Raw genomic sequence first — 14,794 nt, 5'->3', positions numbered from 1 at the left:
GCTTCCTTGACCAATGCACCGTCTTGTGGAATTGGGCTTTGGAAGACCTTATAGGCTTCCTCCTCGAAGCTTGTAGGAAAGAGAAGATAACTTTAGGAGGGTTCAATGGGAGAGCCCTTAAACCTAGCAAAGAGTTTGGGCTAGTGACAGGTACAATGGGAAAGGCTTTAAATCCCAGTTATAAGGGGCTTACATGAGTCCACGGAAAGCACTTTGCAACCAAAAAAATGGGTTTTGGGGAATGTAAGGGAAAGGGGACTTGGAAATTCCGGATATAATAGGGGCTTTGCGAAAAGGGATACAATGGATTTAAAAGACTTGTGTGGGGAGGGTTTTAAAAGGAAACTCGGGGGTTTAAAATGAACTTGTGTGGGGATTGCAATGGGAGGCTTTAAAAGGAGACCAGGGTTAAAATAAATACCTTGTGGAAATGCTATGAGAAGGGCTTAAAAACCCGGGCTAGGTGACTTTTGGGGAAACCAAGGGGGGAAAAGGATTTAATTCCCAGGGGATAAAAAGTCCACTTGAGAAGGAGCAATAGGAAAGGGTTTTTAAGAAACCTGGGAGTAATATGGCCCAAAAGGGACTTGTATGGGAAATTCCATGGGAAGGGGTGCTTGGATCACGGGGGGGTTATAAAGATTGCTTGGAAAGGGACTTATGAAAGTCCACAAGAAGGGGGCTTTAAAAAGGGCCCCTTAGAAGCTTCTCAAGCAGCTTTTGAGAAGCTTCTAGGGGTCATGGAGAAACCACGTGGACGAAGACCAATCAATTGGCAACTTGCCGGCGTATAAAAGAGCTCCCGTTGTTGGCAGCGGCGGCGACTCCTCTAATCTACGGAAGATGGCGCAGCCAGCACTCAATGCCCTTCAGCTCGGCTCAAGCACAGCGTGGCGTAGACATATCTTTCTCACGCCCTCACTCCCCTTGCTCCTTCCTCTCATCTATCAGCCTCCCAGCTCTTCCTTAGCTTCTCAAAATCCTCTTCTTCTTTCTCACGCCCTCACTCCCCTTGCTCCTTCCTCTCATCTATCAGCCTCCTAGCTCTTCCTTAGCTTCTCAAAATCCTCTCCTTCCTCACCCCTTAGAGGGGGTAAGTATTTGTAGGAAGGGGGAATAAGGGCTCCCTCCCCCACGTGGTGCCCCGCAAGCATTTCCTCCCCTCCACCTCGCTAATTCCATTTCAGTCGATCACCTTCCCTCAGCCACGCTTCGGCTGAGGGAAGGTAATTTTTTTAAAAAAATTACAATAATTATAACATTATCCTCTTGGCCTCCTCCCAAGAGGAGGTTCATAAAAAAGATATGCGGGTTTCTTTAAACCTTAATCTCGATTTTTGCCAGTGGAGGATCATGTTGTGTACAACATAAAGATCGCACCGTTCGTATCTTCAATGTCGGAATTGTCATTGCATGAGACTCATGCCAATCGTAATATTTTTCAGCAGAAATATTAAATTCTCTTCCCCTTGGAGGAATCGAGATGTCTTCATCTCGAGATAAACTAGGGATATTGATGGTTGAGAGTGCTTTCGTCCATCCACGTGGCATCCTCCTTAGGATAATCTTTCCACTGGACAAGGAATTCTCTCAAGGTTCTAGATCTTAGTTGTCTCTTCCTAACATCTAAGATCCTGTCAGGCCGTAGTTCAAGGACTCCTTGACTAGGCATTACAACTTGTTGGTCATCAAGTACATGACTAGGATTTAGTACATACTTCTTCCATAGGCTGATATGGAATACATTATGAACCTTTAGGTTCTCATGGAGTTGCAGTCTATAAGCATTAGGTCCTAGGCACTTGAGGATCTTGCATGGTCCGCAATACCTTGGACTTAGCTTCTTGCAATCTCCTAAGGATAGGGAACTCTTCTTTAGGCGTATGCAAATGAAGATCATGTTTCTTTCTTCGAAGATTCTATCTTGACGCTTCAAATCCATGTATGCCTTCTGTCTATCCTTGGCGGCTTGGATGTCCTGTCTCATTGGCTTTACTTGGTCATACATCTCTTCCAACATCTGCCTAGAAGCTTCAACCCTCAAGGTTGGATCTGAAAAGTTTAGGGGACTTCGACAGTCATGACCATACAATGCTTGAAAAGGGGTCATTTGAATGCTTTGTTGGTAAGAAGCATTGTAGGCAAATTCAACCAAAGGAAAGTATTGAATCCAACTTTTTGGTTCATGATAGCAGTGTGCCCTTAGCATATCCTTGATGACTTGATTTACTTGCTCCGTTTGGCCATTAGTTTGGGGATGGTAAGCTGTACTAAAACAGAGTTGAGTCCCAATAGCTTCAAAGATAGCTCTCCACAAGTGTGATGTGAAGAGAGAATCACGATCACTAATGATTCTTCTGGGTAGCCCATGTAGCTTGAATATCTCCTTGATAAACAACCTTGCAATGTCTGAGGCTTTATAGTTTGTCTTTACTAGAATAAGGTGTGCAACCTTAGTAAGCATGTCAACCACAACCATGATGGAGTTGTATCCTCCCTGAACTTGGGGTAGACCAACAACAAAGTCCATACTGATGAATTCCCATTTCATTTGGGGAATGTCGAGTGATTGTAACTTTCCTGGCATTTTGACATGTTGAGCTTTGATACGTTGACAAGAAAAACACTCAGTGACATATTTGAGAATGTCACCTTTAAGCCTTTCCCAATAGTAGCTTTTCCTAACTGCATTGAGAGTCTTGGCATAGCCAGGATGTCCTGAGAAAGAAAAATCATGAGCTTCCCACAATATCTACTGCTTAAGTGACTGGCTTGCCAGTATACATAATCTCGTTCTATAGTAGACAAGTCCACTATTGATAGAGAACTCATGATACTTAGCCTGTAGCTTTTAGTCCTGGTCCTTGATAGGGATCTCCCTTAGCATCTTTTGATAGGCTAGGTCATGGCATGCTTCTTCTCTACCTAGCTCAAGTATTGGGTTGTTTGGCATGGACACCTTTGTGGCTAGAGATCTAGCTGTTGATGGATTTTGCAAGATTAGAGAATTAAGGAATGCCTTGCGGACTGAGTGCATCGGCAACTACATTTTCCTTTCTCGGTCGATATTTGATTTAAAAATCATACTCCTCCAACACTTCAATCCACCGACGTTGCGTCTTGTTGAGCTCGTTCTGGGTAAAGATCCACTTGAGAATTTTTAGAGTAAACTCGTTACCCAACATGTAGTGTCTCCAAAGCTTTAGAGCATGGATGACAGCAAACAGTTCTAGATCATGGGTAGCATAATTCTTCTTATGGCTCTTCAGTTTCCTTGAAGAGTATGCTATAGGATGATCTGCTTGCATGAGCACACATCCTAAGGCAAGTGTGTTAGCATCAGTTACTACCTCGAACTCCTTACTGAGGTTTGAAAGTTTTAGGATAGGTGTTGATACCAAACTTTGCTTCAATCTCTCAAAGCTGGTTTGTTCGGCAATTGACCATGTAATGGATGTTTGCTTCTTTAGTAAGTCCGTCAGAGGTACTGCAATCAAAGCATAGTTTTTTATGAAGACCCTATACCATCCTCTTAATCCAAGAAAACTGTGTATTTCTTTGACACTTGTTGGTATTGGCCATTCTAGAACATCTCTGCCGGATCCACTGAGATTCCTTCCGCTAATACGATGAATCCTAGATATTCAATCTGACATTTGAAAAATGCACATTTATTCATCTTAGCATACAACTTGTGTGACCTCATTGTCTCAAGGACAATCCGAAGTTGGGGTTCATGATCTTCCTCCTGTTTGGAATAGACTAAAGTGTCATCGAAGAAGACGAGCATGAAGTCATCAAGATATGGCCTAAAGATATCCTGCATTAACCTGTTGAAGGTGGCAGGCACATTCGTAAGCCCGAATGACATAACTAGAAACTTAAAGTGTCCATCTCTTGTGTTGAAAGCCGTCTTTGGGATATCTTCTTCCTTGATCCTTATCTAATAGTAACCAGACCTGAGACCAATCTTGGAGAAGATCTTTGCACCCTAAAGAGGATCAAGAAGCTCATCTATTCTAGGAATAGGGTACTTGTTCTTGACAGTTGATTGATTCAACCCTCTGTAATCAATACACAGTTGAAGCGTTCCATCTTTCTTTTTTTGGAACAGTACTGGAGCTCCCCATGGTGAATTGTTAGGACGAATGTAGCCCTGATCTAGTAGTTGCTTGAGTTGTTCCTTTAACTCTATTGCTTCTGGGATAGACATTCTATAAGGTCTCTTTGCAATTGCCACAGCTCCTGGCACTAGCTTGATCTCATGATCCACTCCTCTTTGAGGCGGGAGTTCTGTTAACTCTTCAGGAAATACATCCACGTATTCCTTTAAGGTCCTTCACTAGACTCCTGCTTCTGATCTAACTTATTGAGCTTAATCAAGTAGACAGGTATTCCCTTCCTAACTCCCTTTATAATCGGAGATGCTTTGGCCAATTGAATTTTAGGCTTTCTAGCCTCACCTTGAGTTGTGACCAATTCCCCTTCAGAGTTCCAAAAGGAAATTTGGCCCTCTCCACAATGAATGTGGGCATCATTAGGTTTAAGCTAATCCATTCTGAGTAGACACTCATGGACGCCTAGGTTCATGACTCTGAATTTGACCAAAGTCATCTTTCCTCCCAGAAAGAATTCCACCTTAGCAGTTTGCCTAGTACAAGTGACCTCACAACCATTTGCTAATTCCACAAGCAAGGTAGGTGCTTCTATTGTGGCTATTCCTAATTTTTTTGCACAAGCTGGTGAGATAAAGGAATGTGTACTGCCACAATCAAGGTCTTGAAACCTTTACCTTGATAGTCCAATGGTGTCTGAATCACCGAGAATTGGCGATTCGGGTCTTTCTTGGGTAGAGCGGCATGGACTGTCACCCTTTCAAATTCTGCTTCCATGGTCGGATCTTCTTCTTCGCACATTTCCTTGTTGGCAATGCAAGCGGTTCTTCCTCTACCTCACGTAGCAACTCCCTTTTCACGACCAGTTCCTTGGAAATGCGCTTGGCGATGTCCTCCTCCAAGCTTGGGACAGTGCCTCTTGAAATGACTGGGCTTGTTGCACTGGAAACAACGGAGGTTTCGGCCATTGCTTTGGGTAGGGACAAAGCTATTGGTAGTATTAGTCCTTGTTTTCTTTCTTTGTCCCCGATTCTGACCTTGAACTCTCTTCATTTGAGGCCTATATACTCCTCTATTCGGGTCATTATAAGACCAAGTTTTGTTACCTCTTGGTCTAGCCTGCACCTCCTGAATTATAGGCGCACCTTGAATGAGTGTGTCTTGTAGATTTGATGGGCACATAGATTCGAGACGGGTATTCATTGGTGGGTTTAAACCAGAATGAAATTTTGACACTTGTTGTGTCATGTCCATTTGTGGTGCATACCTAAGAAGTGAGAGGAATTTAGAATAGTATGCATCAAGCACTACAACACAATGCCGCCATACACGCGTCCATTACACGCGAAAAGTTACGGGCGCGTGTATGGTCGTTTATACTTACAGCAATATGGGGCGCGTGTATACATGCATGTAACAGCGCGTGTATATGCGCCAAGTTACGAGCGCGTGTATGGTCGTGTATAGTTACAGCAGTATCAGGCGCGTGTATAATTGCATGTGAGGGCGCGTGTATTTGCGCGTTAAGTCTGTCATAATACACGCTCTGTTACACGCGACACAGAGCCTAACTACAAAAATCCATTTCTTTTCAAAACAGAAAACCATTAAGTTTTAAAAATGTCATTGTGCATTGTAGTGTTTACAAACCATTACAAAATCCCACTACATGCACTTACAACAACGTAATATATTGAAAAATATATCTTCATATGGTTATTGAAAGACAAAGTATACAATAGAAATGTCATGAATTTGGAACAATACAGTGATGGATTGGTTAGGGTTCGATCTCATCTTCAATAAGATCCATCCTTGCCAAACGATCAACATCAATATCCATTTGATCAATTTGTAAGGCTACGATTAAATTTATTCTACTATCGCTATTTTGCCCATTGATAATGGTACCGATGCCTTGATCATTCTCATCATCATCACCATCATCCTCAATGGAAGGGTCATCCTCATGATCATGAGAAATGGCACGCTCATCCTCATTATCATGATCATCTACATTGGCATGTTCGACATCATCTTCTTTGCGGCTTGCCACATCCTCCATATGCTCCATATCAGTGAATGTATTATACATTACTTTGGAACGTGGTGCAATAGGGATGACATACCACCATTTACTGTCATGCACCATTAGCAGATAGATAACCTGCTCAAATACACATAATTCATTAATTAATAAGCATATCAAAAGTCAAGGGGTGCGCGAGCTTAGATATATATGTACATGAAACACATTTGTAAAAAAATGCATACCTGCTCACATTGTTGTGGCAATACGAGCCTATCTTTCTTTGTTTGCCAAAACTTTGTAGAGTCAATAGTTACATAGCCACTTGCATGGCATTTTATCGTTGCATTAGGCCCTTTTTCCACCACGTTCATTTGCCATTTGACATCCAAAACATACACAAAGAAGCGGCGAAAGTCAAGTCTGTATATGTCTTGGATTGTGCCACAATAATCATCCATTTTTCCATTGGCTCCCTCAAAGCTACTAATGACACCGCAATCTTGTGTATTCCTCTTTTCATCTATTCTTTGTGTTCGAAAATGCTTGCCTTCACACCATATAGCATTGAACATAGTGCACTGGACCAAAATATAAGCAATATCTATGTAAGCAATTAATGTGAATAAATATGAAAAGCCAATCACTTACAAAGAATGCAAATTTACATTTGTTCTATGTACCTTTAACATGCATCCTCGTGCATACTCCCATTCTTCCGCCGTGATATGCAGCCCCTCATCTCTCTCTGCTCTCTCCATTTCCTCATGCAACCAATCAACATGAATATCATTCGGAAGTGTTGCTAGATGCTTAGGGTACGCCTTACGAGAGCCATGTTGCCTCCGAAAGAGAGCTCTGTCTGCTTGCCTTTTTGTCTTTGCATCCTCGTATCTTGTAACCCATCTGCTCATCACATCACTATTAAGGATGCAAGTGAAATTAAGATCATCAATCAATGTTCTCTCAATTACTTTGCTCTGTCCTTTTCCTTGAGGCACAATAGACGTCATCCTCAAGTCCTCTTCATTGCTCCATAGTCGCGGCAAAGAGCTATCCACCTGATCAAGAAATTCTGATATATATACAAGAGACTCTTGTATCAACCAACCCTCAGCCATGCTTCCTTCGGGCCTTGCACTTTGCCTCACAAAGTCTTTTAAGGTCTTCATGAAGCGCTCTAGGAAGAACATCCAACGGGCATGCACAGTGCCACATAAAGCAATTTCATCCACTAAATGCACAATGAGATGTAGTTGACTTGTGAGAATGGTTCGCGGAAAAGTCTCCTCTACCATACAAACCACCTCCACTGCCATAACACGCGCATCATCCAATGTGGTTGGATCAATTGCTTTGGAACTAACATATCTGAAAAATAAATGCACAGTACGTTATATCTCATGCACATTCATTTTGCAAGGTATAATGAAGGGTGATCTTACATGGGATTTACATACCTCACAAGCTCGCCCATCTTATAAATACATCTTTTCAAACTCCTGTCTGCACAATGGTCGATGCTAGTAGGTAGTATGAACTGCGCACATAAGAGCACATGTATATTTGGGTTAGGGCATTACAAAATTTAATTTCAACCTACAATAATTGGAAAACACTTACTTGGAGCATCTTGTGCCAATCGTGGGACTTCAACCCATGTAGTTGCTCAACCCCTCTTTTCTTAGTGGTTGTAAACGCTCCCTTCAACGATCTCATGCATCCAGTGGGAGTACACAAAGTGGTGATGGCTTGCTTTACCTGCTTCTCCTCCTTCTTTGATATAATCCAGGGAGCAGGCGGAAGACGAACGTGCCCACGCTCCTCTCGTGGCCAAGCTTGACGCATACGTCCTGCGACCTGCAAGTCCTCCCGTACGCTAACATTGTCTCTTTTACCAATAACATGTTCCCAAATACTAGATCCCACATTCTTGAAGATGTGCATGGGATCAAGAAGATGGTTGATCTTGAGATGGGTCCAATATGGTAGCCGGAAAAAAATGGAGTACCTACACAAGGGATTGCAGACTGTCATCTTTATTCCAACTTTAGAGACTACACAAAACAAGATTGAAAACAATGGAGATGTACCTGTTCATGCCATCTGGAGGAAGAACATTTGAAGACTCCCAAATATGCTTCCAATCTTTTGCACGAAGTGTCTGTGGATGAATGTTCCTCTTACTAGGAGCATATTTAGGGTGATCTGATGGGAGAAATCGATGATGATTATCGAATATGGTCTTACACAAACCATCAGCATACTCATGTACCAATGAAGGGCCACATATAGGACATGCATGTTTACCCGATGTCCTCAAACCTGTTAAAATAAAAAAAAAGTTAGAATAATAAAGTCAATAGTTATAATTTGCACACCATGAGTTATTTTAATACTTTCAATTCACATCTTCTCACCTCTAAACCTGTTTGAATCCATTCTCCATACATCGAGATGTGATTCAATGTAATTCAACGCGCTCGTACAATGCACCCTTGACATCGATTACACGTACACTTGATCCTTTGTGCCAGTCACACGTCGCGATCACGATGACGCATTGTCTCATCCTCACCAGAACTGCTTGAAGAGGATGATGACATGCTATGTCCAAAATAACCAATACAGAAGTAGGATCAGTTTTTAGTGAAATCATACACATCCTATGCACAAAACAATGGATACACAAGAACAATCAGTTTTTAAAAAAAGTATAAACAGTCTCTGTGTCGCGTGTACAGGCGCGTCTACAATGTATTCTGCTGCGCTTTTACACGCGCTTTTACACGCGTGCTTTTTGCGTTTACCTACCGTGCGCGTCGCTTTCTTTCTTTCAAAATCCCTCTTTCAAAACACTTCTTCTTCTTCTTTCTTTGTCGCTACAGTACCTCTGCCTCCAGCTCTTCCAAACCCCCGAACCTGCCTCTTCCAACCAGCCTTCTCCCTCTTGGACTACCCAAAAGAAGCAAAGGGTGCAGACAACACAGAAAGGGAGAGAGAAGCAAGAATCAACGAACTCACTTTTCAAAGACTTTTCAAAGAGGTTGGTTGTCGTTTGTTTGTTTTGGCAAATCTGTCGCTTTCTTTCTTTCCACCCGTGCTATGTGTACTTGAAAGCGATAGAGGATAGAATTCACACACATTGTATATGTGCTTAACTATTTATTTCTTGACAAACGACATCCGTCAAGATAGAGGAAAGAGAGAAGAAGGAACCCTTGTGTATGTGTTTAGTCATTTCTCCCTTGATGGACAATTTCCGTCAAGATAGAGGAAAGAGTTTTTGTTTTTCATGAATTTCGTCACTAATTCGAAATGAACTTCTTCTTTTGGCTTATGATCTTCTACTAATTCGATGTTTGGTATTGTAAGAGATATGTTTATTTTCTAGAATGGTAGATATATGTTGTAGGTTATATATTGTAGCAGATATATTGAGGAGATATATTGTAGGAGATATGTTTATTTTTTATATGCATGTTTTGCTTGGTTCATTGAGGCGGAATTTCGACGCTTTGCAGATTCTTCATGGATCCAGGCTCTTCCTCCGATCCGTTGGCATACGCCACTTGGATGATGGAGATGATAAACCATTTTGGGCGCCATCCTAATCCAGTGGAGCTGACAGAGTATATGTATGCCCATCCTCCTCCTAGACTCCCAGATCACACCGCGCCCCCAAGTACACAAGCCTCTCCACTGCCGTCTACGCCTGCGAGTCCGGCGAGACGTACCCCTGCCATACACGCTCACCGAGGAGACACACCCCTGCACGGACATACTCACGCACACCCTCCTCTGTACCGTCACGTGAGGGCTCACGGCCACCATCACGTGCTCCCTCACAGCCACAGTCACGTACACAGTCACGTGCAGCCACCCCTAGTCATGGCTACTCCCGCAGTACAGATGAGAGCCGACGCCGCAGTAGGGAGAGCGGGAGTGGAGGATTATGCGGCGGGTGCTTTGGTGGGGGGGGTAGTAGGGCACGCGGTGAGAGAGGGCATGGAGGGAGGCATGTACAAGGAGACAGTGAGGAGTCGGAGGAGGCGAGAGAGGTGGAGGGAGAGATTTTCTACGATGTTACGGATAGGGGCGGGGTAGTCATGGATGCGAGAGGGAAAGAGGTGATGGAGTATATGCGGGGGGTAGTTTCAAACATGTATAGAAACTGTTTTGTAAAATTTAAAGATCAGGATAGCCGGTTAGTTAGGGAGGTCCTAGATAGTGTACATAGTCGGTACCCCAATCCCCCACGAGCGACATTCTCGGATGTATGGGGAAGGACGCGAATAAGGGAGATCTTAAGTAATAAAAGATCTCACCTTAAGAAACTCGCATACGATGATGGGGTGAATGTAGCTGCGGGTGGCTATCCTTGTGAGAAACCTGCCACTGCCCACAAACGCGAGTGGAAGGAGGCAAAGAAGCACGCAGAGGGAGGCGTGAAGAGCAGGCAGCATGTGGAGGCACGACGGATCCAGATGGAGACCATTGGATCGTCGCATTTCGGATCTGGCGGTGTCGAGTCGTGGGAGGCAGAGTTCGTAAGTAACTTGCCTCTTTATTTGATTGTTTGCCAAATTCATTGATTCTATGATTGTTTTGATCTTACAAACTATCTTGATTATGTTACAGCGACGGGTTATGGGGAGGAGGCCCACAGCCCACGAGACTGGGTATGCTCGCCGCAATAGCAGACGTGACACGTGGGCCATCTTCAGAAACGAGGGACGTATTACGGATGCGCAGTTTGACGCGGCCATGAGACCATACGGTCGACAGGTACTTGAAAACTCTAAATGAATGATTTCGGTTTATTTAATTGCATATATATGTATACTTACATACGGTATATTTCTTGAACAGGCACAAGCTGCTGATGCTCCTGCCCCTGATGATCCAGCCGCCACTGCTGATGTTCGTGCCACTGCTCCTGGCGGAGGCGAGCACCACTCATCGGAATATACCGATGCGAGCTTCTCTGATCATGGAGAGAGCACAGGGTCCTCATCATCCTCTGATTAGCTTTCAGAATACTGTAGGATGTGGTTGTACAAAAAAATTTTGTAACTGAAGCCATGGGCTTTTTTGCACCTAGCTCCCTATTTGACTTTGTATATATTTGTTCCTAATTAAAGCCATGGGCTATTTTGACATATGGACTCCCTTGTACACAAATGTATCATGTATTGACAATGTATTGAATCGTGAGTCTTGATTCGTGTATTAAGTTTTAGATACTAATATTGAATCGTGTATTCATAGAGAGTGAGTCTTGATTCGTGTCTTGAAATCTAAATCGCTCTTTTTTTATGGTGCAATGCACCAAAAAAAAATCCAGAGAGTGCCTTTGGGTGGCTGGATGCTGGAACAGCATCCAGGCACCCAAAAGCACTCTCTGGATTTTTTTTTTCCCTTTGTAATCGCGTGTATAAGCGCGTGTCATCTGTCAAAATCGCGTATATTTGCGTGGATAGTCTGTTAGATTCGCGTGTAAATTTGCAGCAAAACTGCGCAGAACGCATGTATGGGGTCGTGCATTCGCGCGACTGGCTGTCACTGTACACGCGCTTTTACACGCATGTCTCTGGCCGCGATGATACACGCGCTATTACACGGGCCCGACACTTTTTTTCCCAAGTCATTTTGTGCGGCTAGGAGCGCGGGTATGAGCCCGATCCCTTGTAGTGAAGAGTGAGTCCCAGTTGTTTCAGCTCATAGAACTCATTCATTTTCTCCGTACAATATATAGGTGGTAAGTATCTTCCTTGCACCACTTTCTTTAGCTTTTCCCAGGTAACAGATCCTTCCGCGATCCCTTCATCTCTACACCATTGCTTCCACCAAAGCCTGGCTTCGCCGGTGAGCTTCAGCTTGGCGAGCATAGCCTGGTTGGCGGGTGCAGTACCGGCTGCTTCAAAGTAATCCTCCATAGATTCTATATGAATCTCAACATCCACTTGGACAGTCCTACCTTTCCCGTCAAATTCAAGCGGCTTAATCTGCTTGGGAAGAAACTTCTTCCCCTGGATTACAGTAGTACTTGATGTAGGAGGCGAACTGGGAATCTATACCTAGGGTTGTGCGTGGATAAAAGATTCTTAACGTTATAACTCGCTAATCATTATGATTTATATTTCATACCCAATTCACCTATCAACCAAGAATCCTAGCCACTTAACTTTTTATCAATTCTCATGGACAAAACAGACATTGATAAAAAGAAATCTTATCGCATTTATATGGGCATAGCGCTTTCCAAGTACAACATTTCCTGAGATAATAGAGCAACTATTACATTTAGTTTGGGGAGAATAATGTTGTATTATATTTATCTACGGGAACTGGATAATAGTATAGTTTCGGGTCGTGGATCTTCAGGAATTGGTAAGTCTTTGGAAGATTAGGGTATCCTTTCCTTTGGAACCTATTCTTCTCATAACGCCCCAACACCTTGATCCTATTGGCAGGGATTACATAGGTCACTTCCTCATATACATATGAGTTCAACTCAACCCTCCGACCTTGAATATGTAAAGTTGAGTTTACATGAGCCTCCACAAAAATGAACAGCTTCACAATCTTCAAGTCTTCCAACCACTTGATCCTCTTTAGGTTGGTTTGAAGGTATGCAAACCGGTGGGCAACTATTTAGTAGATTCCTGAGTCACCCGTCCATCTTCGTTCCACGTACAAATGCGATGGATTATAAATACGATCTAGGATGTTCATCATCTCAACCCTTTATCGATAATCCGGGGAATGCATCGCGGTCATAAACATGACTCGGAACACTAAGAACATGTTCCATGCTTCATAATTCTGCAAGACAGCATTGAAAGTAAGGAAATGTTCTAAACAAAAACATTTGCTTTACTTCTTCTTATTAAGATTTCTTAAAAACAAATCTTTCATTGATTCTCTCTGTTACCAACTGTAACGTGTCCACCTCTTCTCTTCAGGACACGTCTTAGCAGTCCATTGAAAAGGAGATCTAGAAAGCTCCGCCCGGCACTCCCATGGAATGTTACGGGGTTTGCGATCCAGGACTTTCCGCGTCTACCACGTAGCGGAAGTATTATGGCCGTTCTCACTTAGGACCGATCTAAATCAAGGTTTCCCCTAATGGTCATTTCTTAAACGACAACTAGCATCGAACCCCAAGCGAAGTACTTCACGCAGAAACGCCAGGGTTGAAGCGGATTCACGCTACACTTGGTTCAAGGAGAATGGAAAACGAGAGGGATACAAAGCTCGACCTCTCTACCATAAGGCATAGTCCCATTTCGTTCCCCTAAAACAACGTAAATCGGGATTATTATAACTTAGACTCTAGGTCAACGCCCTTGCAATTCATTTCCTTTGAAACGATCTTCTTACTATCCATCATGATTGAGAAAAGTTCCTAGCCAACCGGGACCACCCATCTATTCGACAGACCCATGGCCACATCCACTACACTTTCCTCAGGTTGTTTTAGTTATCTAATTACCTACCACATTTAGTTGGATACGCATCAAGCAACTTTCTTAATTAGCCCGTTAGGCATTGGTTCTTTCATGTAATCTTAGCACTTGACATAAAAAAATAGTGTCAAACAATTTCCTTTTCAACACTTTATCATATTTATCTTTGGAATACATTTATAAAGTCCAGCCCGTAGGCTCATCCATAATTTTCCCAAAGGCTATCCAACAATCCACAAGGACTACTAATCCAAGATTTTGCCCATAGACTAGTATGCGGGCCTTGAGATCCAATCCCGAGTCACGTTGGCCTCTTCTGCAGGCCCGGAAGGCGAGGGATTTATGGCCAGAGTCCCCCTGGCACAAGCATCCTCCTACTCCAAGTAGCACTCAACAGAGAGACCTCTTGTGGCGGGTTCGGTCCACCTTCCCGGTGCGGTTAACAACCCCCTTGGTTAGGGTCAGGCAGACAGTCGGGGGTAACTGAGGTTGCCTCTCCCTTCAGGCCTTCAACCTAAAGCATTAGATATATTTTCATCATTTAATTCCTTGAGCAAACAAAGCAAATAGTGCTCTTTAAACTGTTACAATCACAATCATTTCTAGTGGTCCTTATTTGGCCAATTGCTAAGGAGTGAATCCTTCTCTTTGAATGCATCTAGCACTCGATGCGGGATCAATTTCGACTTGGCAAGATCCCCAAGGGTTTGTTTGTTAACCCTTATATCCTTGGGTTAGGGCTGTACCCTATTAACCCAACTTAACTAATACCTTAAGTTCTATTAACAGTAAATATATTGCTCCAGATTATTGATTGGTCCTTTGCTTCCAAGAAAATATCTATTCTCCTTATCTTGGTCACTTTTCCCAAGAAAGGTACTATATCACGACGACTACTCATCTTCTTGCAAGATAAACTTATGCAAGAATGTGCCAATTTTATTTCGAGGAATTGGCCATTCTCTTGTGGTCAAACCACAAGATCATGCGACTCTGCAACTTGTTGCACAAGTGCCACATCTAATCCATGGGACTATTTTACCCATCGAGCGACATCTTCTAATCACGAAATCATGATTAGATAGGAAATATGATTAGGGTGTCTTAATATCCAATCCATTCCTCATTGCACTAGGCCGACATCGTTGGTCCTAGGGTTCCAACTCAAACCAAGTTTC

At 43.1% G+C, this 14,794-nt stretch overlaps 1 protein-coding gene across 1 annotated transcript; it reads right to left on the bottom strand.

Moving 5' to 3' along the window:
* Positions 1 to 5,895: 5,895 nt before the first annotated feature.
* LOC148016855 (uncharacterized) lies at positions 5,896 to 8,051 on the bottom strand. The gene is made up of 4 exons (XM_087662369.1): positions 7,906 to 8,051; positions 6,828 to 7,515; positions 6,390 to 6,725; positions 5,896 to 6,282 (listed from the first exon to the last, which is right to left on the bottom strand). Exons 1-4 carry the CDS (start codon positions 8,049 to 8,051, stop codon positions 5,896 to 5,898), a joined length of 1,557 nt encoding a protein of 518 aa, XP_087518495.1.
* Between the last annotated feature and the right edge of the window lie 6,743 nt (positions 8,052 to 14,794).

This window comes from Lygodium microphyllum, chromosome 22 (genome assembly GCF_053477565.2).
Source record: "Lygodium microphyllum isolate KBCC chromosome 22, Lygodium_microphyllum_v1.1.10, whole genome shotgun sequence".
Classification (NCBI taxonomy): Eukaryota; Viridiplantae; Streptophyta; class Polypodiopsida; order Schizaeales; family Lygodiaceae; genus Lygodium; species Lygodium microphyllum.
Note: the sequence above shows the minus strand (reverse complement) of the source record. Positions and strands in the feature narration are given on the sequence as shown.

Bases quoted from the DNA above. Each gene is read 5' to 3' on its own strand.
- LOC148016855 (XM_087662369.1), bottom strand. From the start codon at position 8,051: ATGTTATTGGTAAAAGAGACAATGTTAGCGTACGGGAGGACTTGCAGG. The intron at 7,516-7,905 runs GTAAAGCAAGCC...TTTATTTTTCAG, and splicing joins CAAAGAAGGAGGAGAAGCAG to ATATGTTAGTTCCAAAGCAA. The intron at 6,283-6,389 runs GTATGCATTTTT...GTATTTGAGCAG, and splicing joins TGCCACAACAATGTGAGCAG to GTTATCTATCTGCTAATGGT.